The sequence below is a fragment of the Lonchura striata genome, chromosome 5, assembly GCF_046129695.1.
Source record: "Lonchura striata isolate bLonStr1 chromosome 5, bLonStr1.mat, whole genome shotgun sequence".
NCBI lineage: Eukaryota > Metazoa > Chordata > Aves > Passeriformes > Estrildidae > Lonchura > Lonchura striata.
In genome coordinates, this window is record NC_134607.1 from 59,893,161 (window position 1) to 59,918,463 (window position 25,303).

General features: G+C 39.4%; 1 protein-coding gene across 7 annotated transcripts in view; it reads left to right on the forward strand.

The window, feature by feature from the left end:
- ATXN7L1 (ataxin 7 like 1) overlaps positions 1-21,540 on the forward strand; it is a 111,527-nt gene extending 89,987 nt beyond the window's left edge. For 6 of the 7 annotated variants that reach the window (XM_021534671.3, XM_021534674.3, XM_021534675.3 and 3 more), the window contains 7 exons: positions 755-837; positions 1,691-1,947; positions 5,744-5,936; positions 8,245-8,366; positions 10,945-11,896; positions 15,692-15,766; positions 18,888-21,540. In XM_021534671.3, the coding sequence (XP_021390346.1) occupies positions 755-837; positions 1,691-1,947; positions 5,744-5,936; positions 8,245-8,366; positions 10,945-11,896; positions 15,692-15,766; positions 18,888-18,929 (1,724 nt within the window). In that variant the 3' untranslated portion in view covers positions 18,930-21,540. Of the gene's footprint in view, positions 1-754; positions 838-1,690; positions 1,948-5,743; positions 5,937-8,244; positions 8,367-10,944; positions 11,897-15,691; positions 15,767-18,435 lie in introns of all 7 variants that reach the window. The other variant, XM_021534672.3, reaches the window with a different exon arrangement.
- Positions 21,541-25,303: the final 3,763 nt, after the last annotated feature.

The following is a 25,303-nucleotide window of genomic DNA, read 5'->3' on the forward strand; positions in this document are numbered from 1 at the left end:
TCTTAATGCAAACCCTAAAATTATATTAACATAGCCTAAGGGAGATGATGCTATCTGTGGTATAGAAATACTAAAATATTAATGAAATTAAATATACAGATACAGCATATTAAATATTAATGCCTTTTTAATGTTAATCATGAGTAGAACTCATGTAAATGCCTTTTCTCATAATCTCTACAAACTTTAAATTCCATCCCTCCCTTCACATGGGGAAATAAAACGTAACATACATGTTATTTTTATAAAGATTTAGGAGACATATTTAGATAAATTTTATTTTTAAAATGCCACCAGTAATCAGCCATGGGTTGTTTTCTAGATTTTCTAAGTATGTCAGAGAAATGTTGTTTAAAGCACTTGTGATACCATTTGTGTCTTAGCCCAGCTCTGGAGCTAGAGCTGCAAATGCTGTATTTTATAGCCTCAGAGGCAGGCAGAGTTAGAGAGGGACCTGAAATCATAGGGAATTGGCTTGGTCCTTTGTTTGGGCCCCTCCACTGTAAACAGACTTATTTCCATGAATTCTTTGGCTGAAACCATGCTCTAAATGGTTTTAAACATGCAATGGCAAAAAAATACACATCTATATGATGATGAACATTGCACTGTTATGGGATGCTGGGGTTGGGATCAGTGGTTCAGGTTGAGCCTGATTAAACCAAATTCTAACAGGCAAAATTATAAACTACTCTGGTTAAAACTTCTATAATAATCTGTTTTTTTCTCTAATTTCCCATTCTTTCATACACAGAAAGAGAATTTGACCCAAATAAGCACTGTGGAGTACTGGATCCTGAAACAAAGAAACCTTGCACAAGATCCCTCACCTGCAAGGTATTTTTCTTAGAAGATAAAATATCAGATGCTTTGTTATAGTTTAAATCCTACCACAGTAGTTTGAGAGGTCATACCTGCTCCTGTCTTACAGACAATGGGTATGGTATTCAGGCGCTGTCTTCAGGTAATTCTTTTGTGTAATTCTGTTTCTTTGAATAAGAGCATCTGCATTATTCCACTGATATTTCTAAAAAGATTTTTTTTCATGTCATTTTATTATGCAAAAAGCATTAACGTTTCATGTAGAAGCCCAAGTGTTATTTTAAATGCTTCTTTTTTGGTTCATGTGTGCAACAATGTTGAAGTATAGTCAGTTTTTAGTTTAAAAAAATTACCATATTTTTGTATAATAAATTACTTGAGGCTGCCCTTGTGATAGTAATAACTCCTGCATCAAAAAGTAGCTGCGATGTGAGACATTTCTAATGAACATTTGTATGTGTATGTGCTGCCTGTCAGTAGAGATCATCAGCTAAATTTGCTTTAAAATCTATTCATGTTTTTCAATCCAATGAAATCAGTTTTTCATTGTAAGTTAAAAGCTACAATGATTTTCTTAATATCTTAAAATTACTGCAATTCTGTTTTCCATCTTGAAAAAGGTAAGTCAATAGTCTCTATTATGTAAAAATTGTTGCAAAAAGTAATTTTAGCCTTGATGTTGGTATTTCTGAAGAATGACTTTATAAGTTATCAAAGATAATGTGGAATAGCAGCTTTATTTCCATAACTGTGGCTAAAGTTGTTTGAAGTAGATTTTATCTTTTAGAGTAGTGTTGTATCAGAAGTATAGAGGACTCATAAACAATGTCATGCACACACAAATGCTTTTTAACCACCCTATTTTTAGACTCATTCACTTAATCATCGACGAGCAGTTCCAGGCCGTAAAAAACAGTTTGACATCCTTCTAGCTGAACACAAAGCTCGATCCAGGGAAAAAGAAGTCGCAAAAGACAAAGAGCATCCACCATCTGCAAGGGAAAGCTATCAGAGCCAGCCCACACCAGCACAAGACTCTCTGTCAGGATCTTCAGTGAACTCTGGGCAAGAATCTAAAGTAACATCTCCTGCAAAATCTAGACCACCAAATTCTGTACTTCCAAGGTAAGCAGTGTGGAATGTTGAATTCTGAAAGTGCTGTAAGAAATTTCTTAGATGTTCATACAGCTCGTTTTAGAAGTATTTAATACTTCTTTAGGCTATTGCACAATAAAACATGCTAATATAAGAATTTCTGGTAGCTTATGTTAACCGAACTCTGTCCATGGTAGCCTGTGATCTAACTGGGAATGAGGGAAGGAATTGTGTCCACCTTTGCCTCAGAATCTCAGATTAACTGCATTTTTTTTTTCAAAAATGGTAGTAACAATTAGGAAAGATTATATTCAAATCATTTAGTCACAATACAGAAGAAAAGTCTATTTACATGAATCAGTGTAGGTATTAGTAATAAAATTCTGTACATTTATATAGAATTTTTCTCCAGAAATACTTTTCCAATTATGGTATAATTTAGTGTTGATTTAAAGCTATTGATATTAAATTGTCCGTGGCATATCTTCCCTTCTTTTGAAGATTTTTCTTAGAAAGGACAAAAACATTCTTCAGAAGGACAGTGAAAACTTCTGAAGGCATTCTTTGCAAAAAACCAGTGTGAGCTATTTGATCTACTGAATTCTAATTATTCTCTGGAAAACCTCCTGTATGTTTTATTTATTTGTGGGATTTTTTGGTACTAATTTTGGCTGGAGTGCATAGAACTAAATTAGTTGGCTTTTTTCCTATTTATATTTTTTCATCATTCATTTCTTTGCAAAAACCTTGGTCAGAACTGGGTGCTCATTTTGGGACTTTCCTACTATGATAGTCCATATTTCAAAGAGATGCTTCTTCTATTTGCCATCTCAGGTCTTACAGAGACTGCTACTTTCCAATGTTTTCTGTGTGGCCACCAAGCCTGAATGAAGTTTCATTCCTATGGTGGCAGAGGTGGGCTTTGCAGCATTTGAGTGAAAAGACGATGAAAGAATACCCACAAATGAATTGGTGCTTCTCTGCCTAATTCTTGTAAAAGCAGTGAACTTACACAGCGAGGAGCACAGACAGGCAGGTAGAAATGGAGTTTTAGTAGATGTTACAGTCAAAGTAGCAAAACTAGAGTGCAATTCCATGAGAGTCAGCTGCAGAAATTGCAGAGGTAGTAGTACTCGAGAAGGAGGATTTTAGCAGTCAGACATTGTGTTTGTGCAGTCTGCATTTCTGTTTCTGCTGCAGTGCCTCTCTTGGGCTGTCCTCCCTGTTTCAGGGCAGCCATGGAAGCTTTGTGGCTTCTCTGTGGGTCCAGCAAGCCTGTGGCTCTGCTGCTGCCAGTGGCACAGCCCGCAGGGGCCAGCGCGGGGCTCAGCCTGGCAGCAGCAGCAGCAGCGCTTGTCCTGCCCTGATGCCGTGGGTGAGCAGCGCTTGTCCTGCGCTGATGCTGTGGGTGAGCAGTGCTTGTCCTGCCCTGATGCCGTGGGTGAGCAGCGTTTGTCCTGCGCTGATGCTGTGGGTGAGCAGTGCTTGTCCTGCCCTGATGCTGTGGGTGAGCAGTGCTTGTCCTGCCCTGATGCCGTGGGTGAGCAGTGCTTGTCCTGCGCTGATGCTGTGGGTGAGCAGCGTTTGTCCTGCGCTGATGCTGTGGGTGAGCAGTGCTTGTCCTGCCCTGATGCCGTGGGTGAGCAGCGTTTGTCCTGCGCTGATGCTGTGGGTGAGCAGCGCTTGTCCTGCGCTGATGCTGTGGGTGAGCAGCGCTTGTCCTGCGCTGATGCTGTGGGTGAGCAGTGCTTGTCCTGCCCTGATGCTGTGGGTGAGCAGTGCTTGTCCTGCGCTGATGCTGTGGGTGAGCAGTGCTTGTCCTGCCCTGATGCCGTGGGTGAGCAGTGCTTGTCCTGCGCTGATGCTGTGGGTGAGCAGTGCTTGTCCTGCCCTGATGCTGTGGGTGAGCAGTGCTTGTCCTGCGTTGATGCCGTGGGTGAGCAATGCTCGTCCTGCCCTGATGCCATGGGTGAGCAGTGCTTGTCCTGCCCTGATGCCGTGGGTGAGCAGTGCTTGTCCTGCCCTGATGCCGTGGGTGAGCAGTGCTTGTCCTGCCCTGATGCCGTGGGTGAGCAGTGCTTGTCCTGCGCTGATGCTGTGGGTGAGCAGCGTTTGTCCTGCGCTGATGCTGTGGGTGAGCAGTGCTTGTCCTGCCCTGATGCCGTGGGTGAGCAGCGTTTGTCCTGCGCTGATGCTGTGGGTGAGCAGCGCTTGTCCTGCGCTGATGCTGTGGGTGAGCAGCGCTTGTCCTGCGCTGATGCTGTGGGTGAGCAGTGCTTGTCCTGCCCTGATGCTGTGGGTGAGCAGTGCTTGTCCTGCGCTGATGCTGTGGGTGAGCAGTGCTTGTCCTGCCCTGATGCCGTGGGTGAGCAGTGCTTGTCCTGCGCTGATGCTGTGGGTGAGCAGTGCTTGTCCTGCCCTGATGCCGTGGGTGAGCAGTGCTTGTCCTGCGTTGATGCCGTGGGTGAGCAATGCTCGTCCTGCCCTGATGCCATGGGTGAGCAGTGCTTGTCCTGCCCTGATGCCGTGGGTGAGCAGTGCTTGTCCTGCCCTGATGCCGTGGGTGAGCAGTGCTTGTCCTGCCCTGATGCCGTGGGTGAGCAGTGCTTGTCCTGCCCTGATGCTGTGGGTGAGCAGTGCTTGTCCTGCGCTGATGCTGTGGGTGAGCAGTGCTTGTCCTGCCCTGATGCCGTGGGTGAGCAGTGCTTGTCCTGCCCTGATGCTGTGGGTGAGCAGCGCTTGTCCTGTGCTGATGCCATGGGTGAGCAATGCTTGTCCTGCCCTGATGCTGTGGGTGAGCAGTGCTTGTCCTGCCCTGATGCCATGGGTGAGCAGTGCTTGTCCTGCCCTGATGCCGTGGGTGAGCAGTGCTTGTCCTGCCCTGATGCCGTGGGTGAGCAATGCTCGTCCTGCCCTGATGCCATGGGTGAGCAGTGCTTGTCCTGCCCTGATGCTGTGGGTGAGCAGCGCTTGTCCTGTGCTGATGCCATGGGTGAGCAATGCTTGTCCTGCCCTGATGCCATGGGTGAGCAGTGCTTGTCTTGCCCTGATGCTGTGGGTGAGCAATCCCTGTGCAGTTCAGGAGAGGGTTCCTGTCTGCAGGCTTGGGGACTGCTCAGTCCTGACAGCAGGAATTCATGAGGCTGAAGAAGATCATCTACAGATTTTGCCCAGTGTGGACGTCTCCTCCAGCCTCAGAGCTCTCAATACACACTTGGTTGTACAGACTGTGATTGGGAACCTTTTCCACCCCCACTTCTAATTTAATCTGTTTTCAAACTACTTTTGAAAGGCAAGACACCATCATACCCTGTGGTGCAAAGACTGCTTTGTTTTATTGCATTTTAGGCAAAAGTAAAGAAAACCTACATGCTGTGAGGAGTTCTCCAAGTTAGTTCACTCGCTAATCTACCTGTAGATGGGGTCAGTTAAACACTCTTATATTTAGTACACTAATTTTAGTAGTATTTTTGTAACTGGACCATTTGGATTAATCAAGTACCAGAGTAATGGTTCAGTGTAAGAAGAATTTATATACCTGATTTTTATTTCTTTTTAAATATTCTTTTTCTCTCTCAAGATCTGAAATCCAACTTCATGACAAATTTAAAATTTCAGGCAATAGAAGGGTGCTTCTGTTAACATTAACTTGATGACAACCCCACAATATATTTCTGAAGAGATAAAATGTCAGCTATTCAGTGCCTTTTACTGTCCTTGTTTACATTGATCATTTCTGGTATCATTTGCTTTGATGCTTGATGCCATCTGGTAGGTTTATAGAGCCTTTGAACACTGTTGATTTAAATGTATATTCTCCTTCTAGACCTTCATCTGCAAATAGCATAAACAGCAACAGTTCTTCAAACCACAGTGGGTACGTACCAGAACTGCCACTGCCTTCCATGGGAGGAGATATCACAAGCAGATTGTCCAGTGATGAAGGAGAAGCGGATGGAGCTGAAGAATCTGAGAAATTAGACTGTCACTTTTCTGGACACCATCCCAGACCTCTTGGGGTATGTGTCAGTCTCTGGCATGCTTTGCCATTGTTCTTGCGTAATTAGGGAGAGGAGAACAAAAAAGTAATTTAATAAGAAGGTAAGAAAGAAGACCTTGCATTCTGAAAACTGTTCTAAAGAGAAAAAATACATTTAATAGAAAAGGGTAAGGATGGGATAAGGTAGGAGGAGACCACTGGTCAGTACACATGATACACTGATATAGGACAAGATGGGCAGCAGAAAATCAAAAGTTCTATTTTTAGACTGTCCTCTCAGTAGACCTCAAATTGGGTGTAGTTCTGCTAAACTGACGAAAGTTGCATTGCTTTAAATGCGGCATGAGCAGATACTCTCTTGGTTGTTGCAGTTCCTACAAAACTGTACCTTGCAGTTGGTGGCATGCTCTAGTACAGTGCTCTATTGTTTTCTGTAGACTGGTTTAAAGCAGTAATTAAATGTCACTTATGTGACTGTATGTAGACTTAGAATTTATTGCTTCATTCATCTCAAAATGGAAGGGCTCTGGTGGTGGCTCAAGTATGTGTTTGAGCAGCTGGTTTTGTCTTTCTCCTGTGTTAGTGAGAAATTTCACTGTAAATAGTAAAAGCTGCTTTGTGGTATTATCTCTGCAGTGTGAATTTGTTTACATTGTTCAACCCAAAAAGCAGTGGGAGAACTCTTGAAATTCTTAGGAGTTGTTTCTCATAAAAATTGAGCCAAGCATTTACATGTTTTCCATATGATATGCAAAATAAAACAAACATCGTGGTAACTGGTAGTGTTTGTATTCCCTAGAGCAAAGGAGAACTTGTCACTGTCAGACACCAGAAAAAAGTATGACCCAAACATTAAATGACTGTCAGATGAAATCCTGTATTTGGTTCTTACAGAGAAAATGAGAATTACTGTAGTCCACATAATACTATGATATGCAGAAACCTCCTGTTTCTTTGGTACTATTTTCTGCTGCTTTGGTGTTGCTGACTGGTTCTCTATGAATGAGAAACTAAAGGTTCACTGCATGGGTGCCCACACAATTCAAAAAATAATCTTAAGTGCAGCCAGTTCTCGTACATGCCTCAGCAGTGAGGCGTGGCTGTCAAGAGGCATTTTGGTTTAGGGTCCTCGTTCTGTTTCAAGGCAAACCCACTGACTCATCTGTTCTCTGAAATCTTAGCATCTCTCAACTGAAGCAGTTACTGATAGTGAAATCAGTTCTTAGTCTCTATCAGTGTGGAGTCAGAAAAGATAGTGTAAATCACTGCCAGATCATGCCAAACTGCTGAATTTCATATTCAAGAAGACTGCTTTCCTTACTGAGTCCCTCTCCTGACCAGGTAGTAATAATTGATATGGGGGAAAGTCAGTAGCTACTTAAATTGCCTCTTGGTGGTACTTGATGTTAGTGGTAGCTCACTGAGAGGTGAGGCTAGTTTGTCAGCTTAGGTGATGGTTTTAATTAACCTGTTTAACCTTGACATGAAACAAAATGACCACTTGTTGAACATTAAGCTGACGAGTACTTTGAACGGATGCTCTTCTACCACATCAGTGCTTCTGCTGCCAGCCAGAGTTGCTGTGTCTGGGTCTATTGTGTGATGGAGAGTTGTCTTGTTTTTTGAGGATGGTTCGTAACAGGTTTCTCTCCTAGAAACAGGCATTGTAGCAGTTCTTTGCATCATTTAGACCAGTAAGACTGAGCTAAAACAAGACCAGATTCCTGATTGTAACATTTTGGTGTAGTAGGACTTTTTCATGAAGTTCTGCAGAGGAAGGGGTGCAAGTACTCCTGAGCTCTGCAGAATTCTCAAAACACTACTCCTCCAGTTGATTTTCATGCACTGTGAAGAGTAGATCCCATGTTCTGTTGTAGCACAGATGCCATGGATGATAATTTACTTGTTTACTGAAATGTCAGGGGTTTGTTTATTAAGTAGATACTAAAGATGTTCCCATTGCACTTCTTTTCCTTTTCAGTTATATTTTTATTGCTGTCATGGAGTTATGGGATTTATGACACACAGAACACACGCCTCTTTCTGAGGCAGTAATAATTTTTTCTTTAAAAGTACCTGAGCAGTTACATTCTTTCTTGGGCACTGAATTGTTAATAAAATATGAAATATACTTTACATTAAGTTGAAATACTATGCTCATATTTCATAATTCTTAAAAAAACTATGCTGTAGATAATGAAAACCACGTTTTAAAAGAAGCTTTATATGCATGATACAAATTACAACAGTGTTCCTTGATCTATCAATAAATATATCATAATGTAGTAATATTTTTATAAGCAATGTTGAAATACGTTTTCTTTCAGTTCTGTTCATATGGCAGTCGCTTAATGGGAAGAGGGTACTATGTCTTTGACAGAAGATGGGACCATTTTCGATTCGCACTGAACTCCATGGTAGAAAAACACTTGAACTCACAGATGTGGAAGTAAGTGGGATTTTTATGCTTGGTGGGTAATTTACATTTTTCATTCTGTAAAACTTCTAAATTAAGCACTCCATGGCCAGTGTTTGTAAAATTACCTCTTAATTAATTACCTCTATTAAGGTATAGCAGTAACCTGTGTACAAATCTTCTCTGTTAAGGAATATACAACCTAACAGAACAATCTCCTAGTCCAATGTAAATTTCTGCCAGATTTAGGACTCCTTCTAGTCCCTAAGAATCCAGATTTTTGCTTCAAATTTTAAGCCTCTATCGAGGCATATCACCCATTCAGGCTTTGCTGTGCAAGACTCATGAGTTGTAAGATAAGGAACTTAGTGCACATCTGTCTGTGTGTAAGATGGAATATGATAGGTTTTTAATCCATAATGCCCTTACTGCCTTTGGGTTCTTAAAATTCTAATTATTACTCACTGTTGAAGCACCTCTCTATTACATATGCAGGGTCCAAGCACTATAGGCTTTGACTACACAGATCCATTGAAATAGACTGCACTTCTAAAATAAATGTTAATTTTTTTTAAAAAAAAAAGTAATTAAAAGTTCATAGCATCTGGAGATAGGATTGAGTTTTTGGGGGTATTCTGCTACAAAATATGCATTCTTCTTCCAATGTAGTGATGCTAAAGTGCAGTGTTTCATGTCACTGTTTATTATCAGGACTGTGTTATATTCATTGGATGCTAGCCATTAGATAAACAAGGTTTGATTTTTATTTAAATACATATTTTTAAGCACTAAAGATTGGCTTGTCTGACTAACCTGGTAACTTAATGATAATGGTGCCATTGTGTTAGAAGTTTGGAATGGTTGGTTCTGCCATAAAAGGGCCAGTTTCATGTCTGTTCAGAGACTGATCATGCTCAATCTGCTTTGTAAATTCATAAACTAGTGTCTGTCACCTTCCAAAAAAAAATATTTTCATTTCCTTATATAGGAAGATTAAAATTTGTTACCTATTGGCTTTGTCAGGAGAAAAGATGCTTGGGCATCTGAAAAAACATATACCACCACTAGTACAAACTAGTGCAGAAAACAATACCTCTATAGCAGTTATTCGAAACCAGGAGTAAACAGGTCTTATCCTGCTCCCACTAAATCTGATTTTAAAAGTTTTCCCAAATTTTAGCTGTTTATGTAATCTCTAATGCTTAATGAGCTCCAGCCATACTCACTTGTCTGTATAACACAGGAAGCTGACAGTGCCTCACCCCTTTTTTATTCCTCTGCTGTCCTCAACCCTCCTCTGGACTGACCTTTCCCTGTGCTCCCCAAGCAGAGCTGGGTGTGAGGCTGCAATTCTGAAGCTCTGTGGCCAGAGGTACAGGGATGCAGGGCCATGTTCTCAGAACTGTAACAGTAGCAAAGTACTTTTATCACTAGTTCTCAAAGTACTTTGCAAAGGTGGGTAGGAATTGTTGGCCCTCCTTTAAAAGGAACCTGAAGGACAGCTCTGATAAGCAGCTTTGTTTGCATTTCAAGTGGCAGGCAGTAGGACTTCCTCATTTCTGACAGCATGGATTGTATGTAATCCCTGGTGTAACTGTGCCATAAACAGTTCTGTCCAACAGTCTCCATAGGAGGAATACCTGGAGAGAACACCTGTAATTAGGATTTTATTAATAATAAAACAGCACACCCAGGGCTGCTCTTTTATTGTACTTCTGTGAGGGCAAGAGGAAGCCTTTAAAAATGGTAAAGTTCTCAGTAGTGAGGGTAACAAAGGCAGAGTTATGGGGCTGTACAGCTTCTTAGAAAAGAGAAATAGGATTAAACTGTGAATTAAATAAAAGTCTAAATAATGGGAAAAGCTCACATAATAGTTTTGCAAGAGACATTATGAAGGTCTGATTCTTCAATAACATCACATTAGATAAAATAATAGGTGATGGCTGAATGGAAAGGATTTGAATACATCCTACTAATTTTACAGGTAATATTATTATACTTTCTTCTCAAAACAGTATTCAGCTGTTTATAAAGCTTCATACAAGCTTGGTTTAATATTTTGTCAATTTTTCAATATTAGTGAAAATTAATCATTAATTTGCCTTTTTAATCCCACCTAACCAGCTCTCAAATGAGCTATTGGGAATAGCACTGCTTTTGGAAAGTGGTGGTATTTCCTCTTTGCGCTCAATGATTAAGTGCTTCACAACCCCCCCAGACTGGTTCATTTACTACCTTAATGAAATCTAACCTAGGAGTTTAGGTTGATATTGAAACTGTTCCACAACTTGGACTTTGAAGCAAAACATATGCAATTAATAAAACATAGTGACTGGGATATGTATAGGTGCCACCATTGGGCATTTATTTGCATATTTTAACTGTTTCTTAAAATAAGAGAAGGAAAAAGGAATTAAAATTAGTAATAATATGTTTAAATTGTAATACTGTGCACTTAATTGCTGTATGTGATTAATAGAATGGAATAGGAATCAAAATTATAATGAACTAGGTTTGCCTTTTTGAATAAGTTAATGGAAATTATTTCCTATCTGCATTGTTGGATGGAATTTTTTATGTACCTTCTTTTTTTTTTTTTTTTTCTGTTTAGGAAAATCCCTCCTGCAGCAGACAGTCCCATGCCTTCTCCAGCAGCACATGTCTCCACTCCTTTTCCAGCATCAGTCTTACAGCCCTTCAGCAACCCCAGTGCGGTGTATATTCCTTCAACACCTATCAGTTCAAGAATCACTTCTTCTTACATAATGACATCAGCCATGTTATCAAATGCAGCCTTTGTGACAACGGCAGAGACAAATTCCATTATGTCACACACCACAGCTTTTCCTCATGTGGCTGCAAGCCTAAGCATCATGGACTCAACTTTTAAGGCGCCATCAGCTGTGTCACCAGTGCCAGCAGTCATCCCTTCCCCATCCCACAAGCCATCCAAAACAAAAACCAGCAAATCCTCAAAAGTGAAAGACCTGTCATCTCGGAGTGATGAGTCTTCAAGTAACAAAAAGAAAAAGCCACAGTCGTCGTCTTCATCGTCGTCAGCATCGTCATTATCTTTGCAGACATCTTCCTCATCTTCATTTTCAGGGTCCCACAAAAAGAACTGTGTCCTGAACCCCAGTTCCACGTTGAACTCCTATCAGGCGACATCCTCCTATAACAGTGTGTCTGTGCACAATACCAATAATGGAACAAGCCCACTCAGTGCCAAATCGGAGCCCTCAGGACGGACTTCCTTGTCAAGTAGTTCAACAGACTCAGTGAAACACATGAGCATGGTAGTGAGCAGTATTGACACTTCTAATCTGTCTGTATCTTCTCTTGTGCACCACTCGGGGGACCACTCCCTGGGAGCACATAATGCAGTGTCTTCTCTACCCCTTTCTTTTGACAAATCAGAAGGAAAAAAACGTAAAAACTCTAGTTCTAGTAGCAAAGCCTGTAAAATCACTAAAATGCCTGGTATGAATAGTGTTCATAGAAAGAGCACTGCCAACCTTATTTCTGCGGTGCCAGATCCTACAAGCAGCTCCATCTCTCGTCAGGTAAGGGACTCTTCCAGTTATTTTTTTGCAGATCATGTCTGACTTCCTTGAAATATTTCATGCATTCTGAAAAGAAAATACTACATTTGCCTCAGATGGGTTTTCATCACACAACTTACTTTCTGGGTTAATATAGAAGTGTATTTGTATTTGTTTTGTACCAGTCATAGAAAGATGTTTCGAGAATTTAAAAAAATTTATATATATATATATATATATATATATATATATATATATATATGTGTGTGTGTGTGTGTGTATATATATATATATATATATATACTTTCTCAAAATACTTTTATGAGATTTTTTAATTCAATTAATAAAGCAGCTATTTGTATCTCTGAAAGTAAAAGTGAATGTCCAGAATGGATAAATAATTTTTAGAAAAAAATTCTTTTCGTAATTCTCATCTCTCTGAAATAAATTGTGTTATTGAAACAGGAAGATGAGAGTCAGAATTTCTGTTTATTTCTTTTCCCAAACTTGTTGCTGGTTCATTTCCTAATGTTATGTTAGTCTCTTCATATCTCTTCTGTAAAACACATCTACCTTTCTCCTGGAAAGAGTCTGAGGTGCCTGACCACAGATGTTGTTCCCTGTTTGAAACTGGAAAAATAGAGTAATTAAGTTCTTAACTGAATGGATGACCTTTAGGGGATATTTGGTTACATTTTTCAGTGTACATGTGTTCACAGAATATTGAAGTCAGTGCAACAGATAAGGTTACACACGCTTCCTTCATTGATAGCAACAGAGCTTTGGCTCCTTTTTCAGTGGTGCTGTATAGGAACAAAAGTATATGTGAAGTAAGATCTGGTGGGAAAACTGCCAATATGATCTTTATAATGATCTGCTGTTTCATTCTGCTCTGTGCCCAGTGCTGTGCAGTGCACACAAAGCAACACTTGGGCCTGGCATCTGGAAGACAAAGCCATAGAAAATAGGATAGCTCAGAGAATCCAGAAAAGGCAGCTTAGGAAAGTTTGGTTTGGTTCAGTTTTTGTTTGTGAAATTCTCATTTCCTAAGGATATTGCAAATAAAAACAAGTGGAATTTGGAAAAGAAGATGGTAAGGGCAAAGCAATCCATAAGTAGTATGACAGAAATGGTAGAGGAAAAAATGAATAAATGAATCCTAAAGCTGCTATAGGAGACAGAATGAATGTCTCAAATAATGGCCTAGCAGGTATATTTTGTCTTTCCTACTGCAAGCCTCTTAAATGTGTTCTGCAATTAGAACTGATCTTTGAGTAACTGAAGTCAGCAGAGGTTGCTGTAAATTCTTCTTTCTGTCACACAATCTGAATTTTGAAACATGTGTGCCCAGAAAGATTAAATTGCCCTGAAGTTTAAGGTGTCAAATGGAAAGAAAAAGTAAGTACAAACTGGTACTTTGGTACAAACGTGGGAAATAGGAAATGGATTCTATCATCCTTTCACAGGACATAGACTGTATCTGTAGCTAGCGCAGTGTGAGGAAATATTACAGAGGAGATTCTGAGTTCAAATCCTGAGCACCCTCAGGATCAGATCTGTTCCTGTTTCAATTTGTGATGTATTTCATCATGTTGCACAGCAACAGAAGTAAATAAACCACAAGAAATCAGAGGTCTTTGCTGAATATTTGTAAAAATGTCATTCTGACTAGTATTTTTTTCTTAAGTAAGAGGTTGAATATTTGTGATGAGTGTTACAATATACAGATATTTAAACATGTTAAAACATGATATTAAATATAATGCAGATATTAAAACATGTGACTTCCTCTAAAATAGGAGGTAAAATGGAGTTAATTGTATTTCAGAAGTCTAGCTGGCAGCTAATTGTCTTTGTGACAAGGATACTCCATGCAATACAAAATATTTATATTTGTACCCATTTAAGCATATGGGTCAAATAATATTACATACTGTACATATGTATATTGAAGCTCTGGAGAATACAATACTTAAATTCCCTTTTAAGCTGTGTTGTTTGATTTAATGTGTTCTAGAAATGCAATTATATTAAAAATCCCACAAAAAAAAATGTGGCTTAAAATCCTGCACCTGTTCCTTCATGTAATAGGGGAAATTAAAGAGACTAAGAACACAGCAACAAGTGATAGGCTCAGGTATAATTTTCTTATTTAATTCAACTCTAGCCTGGATATATAGTAACTGGAAGTGTTAATCATTGGGTTTTGAAGTACACTTTATTTTTAAAGGACACTGGGAAAAAAAAGCATTTGAATTTTGGCCTCCCACTTACACTGTTGAAATTATGTTTCCCATCATTAAAGACCCAAGACATCTGGGAAACTTTCTTTCCTTTCAGAGTGCTGCACCTGTTCAGCCTCTGTGGCTACTTGTCCATTTAAAAGTAGGACATGTATTTATTATGAAGGAGTTTATGAATGCTGTAATGGTCTGTGTAGAGAAGAAAGATTTGCACATGTGTCCCAGTGTTGTGAATGACCAGAAAAGATAAAAGGTTGTGTATCTTTAGTCAAGATTTGTAGTTGAAGAATGTTATCCTCTAGAGAACAGCTGTGACAGGCAAAATAAGCTGAAGGGAGCAGGACAGGCAAAGACCCATCCTTTTCATCTTCATGTACCATGGGAGCACCTTCAGAACTAGCTGTAAATAAAAGGTTTAAACATTTATCCTGGACAGAATGTGAACAGAGAACACTATTTCAAACAATCTCTTTGTGAGAAAGGACAGGTGTGGAGAGCAGGAGAGAGGCTGCCTTTCACTCTATACCTGAAATGGCAGAATAACAAACGATGCTGCAGAAGGGAAGGAGAAAGCTGCTCTTGGGCAGGCCCTGCCAGCCAATGCCACAGCCCCAACAAGTCAGTAAGAAACTGGCTACTGCATTTCTCATGTTTTAGGAGACAGGTCCTTGCTACCTTTCCATCAAAGGATTAAAATGATGTTACTTGAAGTCAGTGACTTTGTAAACAGCTATTCACACTGCAGTCATCTGCCATTTACAGACAGGTGTCCATGGTTAAGTTTTATCAGTCTCGTAACCCCTGAGGAACTACTCCTCTGACTCAACAGCTGTGTCCCTTCTTGTATCAACAGAAATACCTACACCATGTCTGCAGGTCATTGTAGAAAAACCTATGACAGGCTGCTCTTGCAGAGTGGTGTGAACTCACAAACATTGAAACAAGCAGATGGAATATTTACAGTATTATAACTAAGTACTTTGAAAATGTATGTATGTGTACTACAATTTACACTCATTCCCAAAGAAATTCTCTGATGTAGTAAATGGATACAACTGCAAATTTGAACCTCTGGAGTTTCATTCTTGTGATCAATATTTGCTTTATTGAGTAATGATATATGGAAAAAAATTAATAATTTAGGGCATGCTCTGGTGCTTGGCCACTTGGTTTAAGCTTCCCAGGAGTGGTGAAGGTCTCCTGGGGAGGATCTCATGACCCAGAGCACTCCGTGCTCTCTGAATAGCTGCCCTAAGTGACTCCAGTAACTAGAGAAACCAGTATTTCAGTCTAGAGAGGTGGGGGGGTTACAGTTTATATTCCTTCAGCTACTGTTTTTTGTGTTATTTTCTGACCTGTGACAGTATTTATGTGCCTTTTAAGACTGTTTAAATTGTACAGGCTCTGAGAGATAATGATGATTCTATCAGAAGCTTATCTTTTGCAATAGCAAAATACCTGTGTTCCAAATGCAACATGATACCATGTTACACAGGGAAGGGAAGGGCATCATCAACATCTGAATTCAACTGACAAATATGCCTCTCAATACTGCTCAATTAATGTTTTTCAGATTGGAAAAAATAGCAGTGTAGCTTTGTCACAATCCAGTCCTTCGAGTACATCAAACCCAGTACACAACAGACAAGTAAGTTGCTTTTAAAAAAGTGTACTTAAGTAGTCTGTAAGCAGTTTTGAAACATATTATATATATATAAAACCTTCAAATAAAAATTCTTCATGAATCCAGTTCTTTATGGAAGCTGCCTTTTGGTGAGCTAATACCAGATTTCTCCTCTCGTATATTTTTTTCCAACAATTTTCCTCTCCAATACTTATCAATTACACAATTTTGCTTGTTTTTCACCACCTGTATTGCTGCTCAGGTTGGCTCATGTGCTGCTCTCACTGGCTGTTGCTTTGGTGATAGCAGCAGCAGATCTCTGTTGTTTTTTTATCTCACTTCTGCTGAGCAAGATGGCACAGCAGAGTCCCCAGACTGGCACAAGAGGGACAGCATTTAAAAATAGGCCAGAAGTGAAGCAGCAAAGGGAGAGCAGAAACAGGAGAGAGAAGATGAGGCACTTGACTATTCAGAGAAACTAATCTGAAAGCATAACCAACCCACGTGTAATGTGAGTCCTTCTTAAACAGGGCCTATGTTGGATAATGGTAATAAATGCTGTTAACTCAGCTTTTTTGATACAGCCCTCATCTGTCTGGAGGACTGCTACACTAGTTTGTTTTAATATAGCCCCTACTATTTGACTCTCCACATTGAGGACTTAATCAAGAATTTAATATCAAGTTCTTTAGTGTGAAAAGGTTTCTCCCCTCAGCAAGGTATAACCAAAAGTAATCCAGAGTGCTTTTCTGTACAGCCAGTGTCTGAGAATTCTGTTATATATTCTGGCTAAATTATGCATGAATAGTTATTCCAAATGGTTGTGCTGCTTAGTTTCTGATGTGTAGACACAGGAAAAGAATAGTAATGATAACCCACACCCACATTGTATGCCCATTGTATGTTCATATCTTGAGATGAACTGCCAAACAATACATTTTATTTTTTTTCTCTCACTGCTGAATGCAAAGCAATATATGTATGGAAGGACTACTCTGAAGGGAAAAAAGTGGAGTGGCATTTTCCTGTGTGACACTGTCATCCAACTGCCAGTGACAGACTGTTCTGAAGTGCAAAATTGTTTTTGTTTTAACATCTTGCTCCTGTGTTAGTATAACAGACACACTACCCGAGGAGCAGAACTTGTTGGGATCTGTTACCTAGATCCCATGGGGAAAACCTCAGAGTACAAAACATTAATTTTCTGTCAGCTCTATGTAAACTGAGATTACTGCAGAGCTTTTCAGCTGCCTGTTTTCATAATTCTATCAAAAATAGAAGTGTTTGCTTGTTTTAAGCCCCATAAACTCTTTATTTTTAAAAATACGTTTCTGTCCATTTGGTGGTTGAATGTGGAGCTCAAAGTACAAATACAAAAAAAAATCAAGTTGATACTAAGTTTTATTAAACTTTTTTTTTTTTTTAAACTTACACAGGATTTAGTATTTGGAACCATGAATAATGATTCCCTACTTAATAAATGCTTGTCATTGTCAAATTTGAGCTGCTTTGTTGGCAGCTTTTATCACCAATCTAGCAATTGAATAGTCCCTAAATAAAATGTCTGCGTTAAACTATGCTGTAATATTTCATTATAAAGGTGTTAATAATTAGGTAACAATAAGTGGATCTACAAGTATATGCTGTGTCAGTGAAGGTATTACTGTGGAAGCTGAGCTCTCTTGTTTTGAATGTTAGTGTAACTATAACCATGATAATCAGGGAGTCCAAGTGAAGCAAGGTTTGTAGGCAGAGACAATCTCTGCTGCACACCAGGGTTTATAGTTGGAAAAATCTGGCAAGTTTTCATGAATACATCACAACAACAGACTTGTAACAATGCAGTTGGAAGCGGAGCTGCAGCTGCCGAGCTAAATGTGCGTATGGAGCAGTTCCTCTGGACTGCCTCCGCTGCGTTCCCTGGCCAGGCAACCTGGCGGAGCTGTCTGCTGGTGCAGCAGGGGAGCCAAAGGGAGGAGATCGTTGTTCCCAAGAGAAGGGAGAGGGTCCATAACTCAGCACAGGGCTGAGTGGCTGGGTGAGAATGTGGCTTTTGGAAAATTGTGTTGGGCTGTAAACCCGACCCACACCCCAGTCTCGTTTGCACCTGTGACCACCCGGGTGCAGTCCAGCTGGGAGAGTTTCCCGCTGGCCTTCCCAAGTGAAAGGACACACGGCAGTGCTGTGAAAGTCACCTGCCACCCATAACTCAGTGTTTGTCATTATTGAGGTGTGAGCTGAAGGTGGCTGCAGTTGTTTTGCTGTCACAGGAGTAGCTGCTTTTGATCATTTGCTCCATGTCTTGAAGTTCACTCGGGTACTCCCGTGGGATTGGTGGATCATGGGAATTGTTGTGGGCCTGTCACTTCTATCCCATTGCATTAAACTCCATCAGGCTGAACTCAAACAGATTCTTCTCAATTAATGTTTAATATTAATATTGCTGCTCCTCTTTGAGACCTGAATTAGAGATTGTATACATAAAAGCTTGCCTGTTTTTCCAACTATTATTGTTGCTTTAGTAAAATAAATACTGCTTTTTCCTACAAAAACTACGTGATCTTTAACAAAAATTAATGGAATGGTAGTTTTACAGTCAAATTATTTGTGCCTGTATGTATTAAAAGTTTGTTTTCTCCATATTTTATTCTTGTTCTAGGTTTTTAACTAATCAAGTCTTTTTGTCTTCATAGTGCTTTTAGGTGCCTGAAAGTGTTAACACTTCAAGACCTCAGTATGCGGTGGTTTTTAAATACTGAATAACTAGATCATTTTATTAAGGGAAGGTGACAACGTGTATGCTGTGTGAGGATTCCTTGTGCATGAAAACATGCTGTGTAGAGGAAAAGATTCTTCAGAGTTGTCGTCTAATTGCTGCTCTTTATTTGTAATGATAACCAAGTTAAAGAACATGAAATTCACCAAAGCTTACTAAAATCAGACCGTCCCAAAAGGAAATATGCCATTTATTCAAAGCAGTTCCTTTTCTTAAAGGTCTAATGTAGTCAGTAAACAGGGAGGAAATTTAGTTCAGGGACTTGAAATAAATTCCTGCTTTGAGTACTGTCAGCCACAGACATTATTGAAGTGTTTTATACCAAAAGACATTGTGTGATTTTGAACCTGGCTCTGGTTTCTCTTTTAGAAGACATCAAACCGGACTGGTAGAATAAGGACTCTTCCATAACAAGGAAAAGGAACCAGCCTATAATCTCTAGCTCTCAGCAGCCCTACTCCACAGGGTTTTTCTTTTCTATGTCCTGCAGATGGATTTAAACTTTTATGAATTTGTGGTTTTAATGAAAATTAAATTTACAAAAAACTGTAATAGTGATTTGTTTAGTTTTTCCACTTGTATTTGCCACTGATCTGTGCATTCTGCTTGATTACGTTTCATGCCTTTTAAAGCTGTTAGCGTTGCAATGCTCCCTTTGTTTCCTAACCAGAACACAATGGACATTCCAAAAAAAAAAAAAAATCCAGACCATGATTTGAATTTATTTAAAGGATCTCCAAATTTTTTCATTAAATTAAAATTACAGTAATTCTGTATTTAAGCTTGTCCTATGGATAAAAATTGAGTGCATTTCTTAGTAATTTGCAAACAGCTGGGGCACTGCAACTTTAGGGACTAATCCTGATTGGTGCTCTGTACCTACAGCATTTAATAATTTCAGTGGGAACTCTGAGTGTTCAGCCTCTTCCAGAATCAGGCTCTTAAGGAATCTATACTTCAATCAATGCATAGCAGAATTTTGCACCAAACTGTAATTACTGTTATCAGGGGCCCAATGTGTAAAACCCCCATATCTTGGGGGATTTCCAGAACCTTAAGAACACAGCACTTGATAACTTCAGTGAGCAGTTTGGGTTTGCGAGGATGGGAGTTGAGCAGATTGGCTTGCATTAATAGAATTGCACTGACAGTGTTTCTTATAGGATTACTGAATAATTTTTTAATAAAATATAGATTTTATAATCAGGAAGCCAATACTAGGTACTGGAACAATAGTACAGAGGAGTTAATTTTTATTTCTACAGTGTTAAAAGTGCACTTATATGCTGGTTTATTTACATCTTGGTGAAAGGCAAGAGACTGCAAATAGGGAGATTATTACTACTTTCTTTTTTAAAAAAAGAAGGGTTAAGGCAAATTTTAAGACTAAAAATGTTTAAGCAATTATAAACAAGGCTAGACCCTTTGAAAAAAAGTTTAGAAATATTCTTAAAATAAATTTTTATAGTGTTAATTTTGTAATAATTTATGTTTTGCTATACTTCAGAGCTAACTGACCGGTATAGTTTCAGAAACAGTATGAAACTTAGGAAAGTTTAAGCAATGTTTATATTTTTAAAATGTTCTTTGAATTATGTTTTTATTGTACATTTCTTCAGACTGAAAAATGTGTACATATCCTTGTTATTTTTGCACAATTTTTGTCTTGTTCAGTTTTAGGAGCAGTACTATGTTGATTTTTTTTTAATTTATTTTTAGTTATAAAACTGCAGGATTTTAAAAATCTCAGTAACAAAGTCATCCTCTGTAATCAATGAACTGCTATTTCTAGTTGTTGAGGGAAAACAGTGGTCGTGAGATTCAGTGGTTGCTTCTGAGAAATAATGCTAATCAGTGACTGAAGGAGCAATTTTGTAGTTTTAGGAAGCTTTAGCTGTTTCCATGCATCTTTTAATTGGAAAGCTGAATTATGGAGCCTGTCCTTTGAATGCTGCTTAAATTTTATTTTCAACTGCTTTACACCTGACAGCATTTCAGGAAAGTTAAGCACGAAGTAAAATCCCGTGGTGTTCTTTCACCATTAAAGAATCATTATTTAATTAAATGTATCGGAAATTTTAGCCTGCAAAATGAAATGGAAGTAAACTTTTGGAAAAAAAGTGGATACAAACTGGACCAGCCTATAATGCATTCTTAGTGTAGCATTCACTTGTAGTTCTTTTTCTTCCCCATTTGCCTGAAAACCTTGTGATTTGTTTCCAGCAATAGAGGCTCAGAAGCTTTGGTTGTTACACATCCGCAATGCATAGGCCCGTCAGCCATAAAAAGCGACTTGGATAACTTGTATGCCTTCTTTTGTATCGATGTAACAATTGTAAATAGTGCTGATCGACCTTTGTAGAGAATAGTTTATACAGCATATTCTATTATTGCTGATTCTCAGTGAACTATTGTTTTAAAAAAAAAGAAGAAAAAAAGAAATTTTTCTATTTACACCTTATATTTTGTTATGCTGTTGACCCATGGCACTTTAACAAAACTCTGTGGGTTTTGCATAGCTGGTCAGTCATGGGATATATTAAATAACTGTTGTTGCACAGAAATGAATTTGCACCTGCTATATTGTGCTTTCCTACTACAGATTTTAGAACCTTTTCCAGAAGACTTTTGAAGAAAGCATGTCCAATCATTCTAAGAAAAAAAATGCCATACTTGTACAGCCAATTTCTTTTCTACAATCCATATTTTGTAACACTAAGTATTTTCATTCTTTGTCCTGCACCTTTATGTATTAGCAGTATCAAATAGAATTCATTCCATGCTTGTGATAATTGTAAGCAGAATAAATGTCTAAAGTAGGTGTAAATAGTAAATTCTATGGCTTACAGTTTAAAAAAGGAAAACCAGAACAAACATGTATCTGATTGATACTGCCATGGTTCAACACCGGGCCTGGAGATATTCTCTAGTGAGCGATTGTATTTTTTGTTTTTTGCTTTATTATTATTTTTTTTTTGTAACATGGCTTTGTAAATAAAATAATTTATATGTTTGTAAGAAACAGATGTGGTTTGTCATTATTTCTCTTTGCAAAGCAAAAATGGTGTGTATTGCTTTCTCTTCCCAGAGGCTGAAATACACTTTGCAGATGCCCTGCACTGAGAATTCCATGGTAGTTCAAAAGATCTGCCCAGCTTTCCGTACAGGGCTGAGTTGCCCTGGGATTATTTTCGGCATTAATGTCTAAAATATTTCTGTATTTACATGTCAAGACATGTGTAGCGATTGGCTGCTGACGTTTTTTGCACTGATAAACCATTTTTAAATTCCTTTGCTTAGCTGAATGCATTTTCTCATTCCTTATCAGTGTAAGAATTAACTTTGTTAGAGCTGCTAGATTTAGGAATTCTCACTTCAATGGGCAGTACAAATTTATAACCAGTCTTTTTATCATTGTTAATACTCAACCCGCAGCTCTTATCTAAGCGTTAAGATTCTTGTTCTGTGCAAAGCCTGTTCCAATTACAGATCAAATGAGACTTAAATTGTTCATTGGCTCGACAGCTCTGCAGAGAGGATTGCAGTTTTTTCTCTCGCAGCCACCCTCCTCTGCAAATTTGGGAAGATGTACATTTTCATGCTCCTGTGATGAAGTATCTGGAAACTGTCTTGGAGATATTGTAGGGAAGATGCTAACAATTACAGTACCTTTTTTAAAAGCAAGTAATTTAGATTGCAAACTGCGTTTTGTAGGCACACATTCAGAACTGGCAGAGGAGATAGGAAGCTGGGCTGCGTTGCAGGAAAAGGGAATTGAAGGAGAGAAATTTTACTTTCTAGGGAAACAGCCTTTTCTGATTCCTGTCACAAAAGCTAATCCTGAATTTCCTCTGTACTGTCCAGTTAATACCTCAATCTCAGATACTTGCATTCTGAAAGCTTTTTTTTTGTTTATCTTTTCCACTACAGAAGAAAATAATACAATGAAATAGTAGTAGATGCTGAAGTTTCATCTGATAAAAGTCGTCCCCATGTATGGCTAAAGAGTAACTCTGTGTTCGTAAGATGCTTTGCTGTTTCTAGAGGCCATTAGAAACTAAAACTACAGCCAAGAAAACAGAATATGGCTGATATATTAGTTGCTTGCCATCATTGACTGTGGCCAGCAAAGGTTGAAGACCACTGACTTCCCAAAAATGAATCAGTAGTTTTTCAGCTTTTGTGGGTTTCTTGGAATGATCTATAAGCTGTTCTCAGAGTTGGGTTTCCCCTCCTTTTTTTTTGGTTATGCACAAGTGTTTTACTTGTAGCAGTCCTCTCCTGCTCGTATTCTCTAATATGCTCTAAATATCACCCATTTTAGAGGGAAGCAGATCACACTGTAACTTCTTTATTCGTTGCACTCTCATTTTTATGCTTCTGTTTTTACCATGCAACTATTTATTTTAGAAGGAAGTCATTGCTGTATGCAACCAGGATCTGTTTTATTCTTCCAAATCTGTCAGGATTCACAATTGGAAAAAATGCCAAATACTGATTCCAGAAATATTTGGAGGAGAGTCATACAACACATTCAGACTTCAGAACACAAGAATGTTTATTTCATGCAAATCTTTCTATGCTGTTTTGCTCCTTGAATACTTCCTGAAAACAACCATTCAAAGCAAATGCAGATCTGTTTTAAAAGATACTTTCCTAAGTAGAAGAAAGCTAAAGCTGATCATTGAGCAGTGGGTGCCAGCCTGCCCTTTGCCTGGGGGTTCCATGGCAGGCAGTACTGAGCTCTTTTTGTACGGTACCACAAATGACACAGGCTGGATTCTTTTGTGTGGAGGTTTTGTGGTTTATGGCTGACCCAAAAATATTTAGCTCTGCTCTGTGATCTCTTGTCCCTATGGAAAGGAGAAGAGAAGCTTTAAGAGAAGTTTGCCAGCAATAATCATCAGGTTCCAGGAGAGCTTGATTTGAGGGTAAGGACACCAGTAGGGATTTGAGATGGGGCACTACCTTCAGCTGTGCCCTTTGCTGATTTCCCAAATGTGACATACTGAGCTCTGAAATTCAGTCTGGGCTTGATTAACTTGGAAGAGTTGCTAACATGGTTGATTCGACACCACAAGGGTAGTTTTTCAGAAAAGCTGTCTGTCATGGACAAAGTGCATTTACAGCATCCACAGGTGTGAAGGCCTTTTGGTGTAAGTACAAAGAATGGCCTGATGAACTCGAGTGCAGCCCTGGGAGTCCTGTGTCTGTGTCAGCTCCTTTCCAGCCCGGCCCTACTGAGGCAGCAGATGAAGTGGTGATGGAGAGGACATCACTGCAGAAGAGAAAACATCATCCCTTCCCAGTGGGAAATTTCCTCAGTGCTGATTTGGAATGCTGTGGCACAGGTGAGATAGGTCACTACTGGGACTACACAGGTTCAGCCTCTTTGCCTTTTCTACCACAGCTGCAGAATATACATATATATATTATATATATATGTCTTGCCTCAGTTCTAAGCTGTTCTCAACAGCCTACACAAGAAACCTTCCCCTCTGGTCAGCTCCACTCTTAAATTGCAATTATTTGCCTTCATTTTTCTTTAGTTTTATTTTGAACCATAATCAACTGTGGGGGGTTTTGTGGTGTGGTTTCTTGGGCATTTGGGGTTTTTTTTTTTATAATTTTGCCTTGAGCTACTCCTTCCACGTTACTTTTCTTCAGGATTTGTGTTTGTAACAGCAACAAGGGCTCTTCCTGGTAACTCTGCTTTTACAAAGTACTGACTGACGTGACCACAGTTAGAGTAGGTGTGTGGATTTGCAGTCAAGTACAGGAAGAGACAGGGGTTACTCTTCAGAAACACAAACCTTTGGAGATGCACAATCCATATTGCTGCTTCCTAACTGCATGCCCACCTTTTTGTTGCTGAAAATGTCTATTTGAACTGTGGGGTGTCAGAGACACTGAGGTGATGGAGATGGACCTCTGAGCTCTCCCACCCCGTGCAGTGTGAACTCATTGTATACATATTGCTGGAATAAAAGCATCTGTGCTTTGAAGAGCTATGTGCTCAGAGCCACACTTTCACAGGAAGATACACTCTGTATCTCAAAGAATGCAAGCTCCTGCTCAAATAACTTCTTTTTTCCCCTTTGCCTTCAGCAGGAGTCCAACCATAGTGCCGGGAAATCAGTTTTGTGGCTTTTCAGCCAACTGAGAAGTGAACAGTTCTGTTACAGTAAAGTCTTCTGATATCAGTCTAGGCATGTTGTGACTTATTCTTCTCCTTGACTCAGAAACAAGAAGTATTTTTGTAATTCCTGATTTATTTTTCCCAGTACATGATTTCTGATGGCAGGTTTAGCCTTTATTTTGCAGCTGACTTGGGGAAAGGAAAAAAAAAAGCCAACAGCCAACATTCACAGCTTAGATGATGACTATGGGCTCTTGTTCTTGCAGAGAGGACTGGGATGGCACAAGTGGTGATCCAGCTACTTCTGTAGTACATCAAGGACAATTTTTTGACAGAAGGGCTCAACAAGCCGAGTGGGGCTGTGCTAGACATGCTGCTCACACATAAGGAAGGGCTGCTGGGAGCACTGACACTGGTGGCAGCCTTGGCAGCAGTGACTACAGTATAGCAAAGCTTATGATTCTGAGGGAAGTGAGGAAGATTAAATAGTTGAACTGCAATCCTGGAATTTAGGAGAGCAGACTTTGTCTCCTACAGACATTTTGTTAGCAGAATCTCACAGAAGGCTGACCTAAAGGGCCCAGGAGGGCTAGCTGAAGCACAGGAACAGTACAGGAAGCTGGGCACACATGGGAGAAGGCCAGCA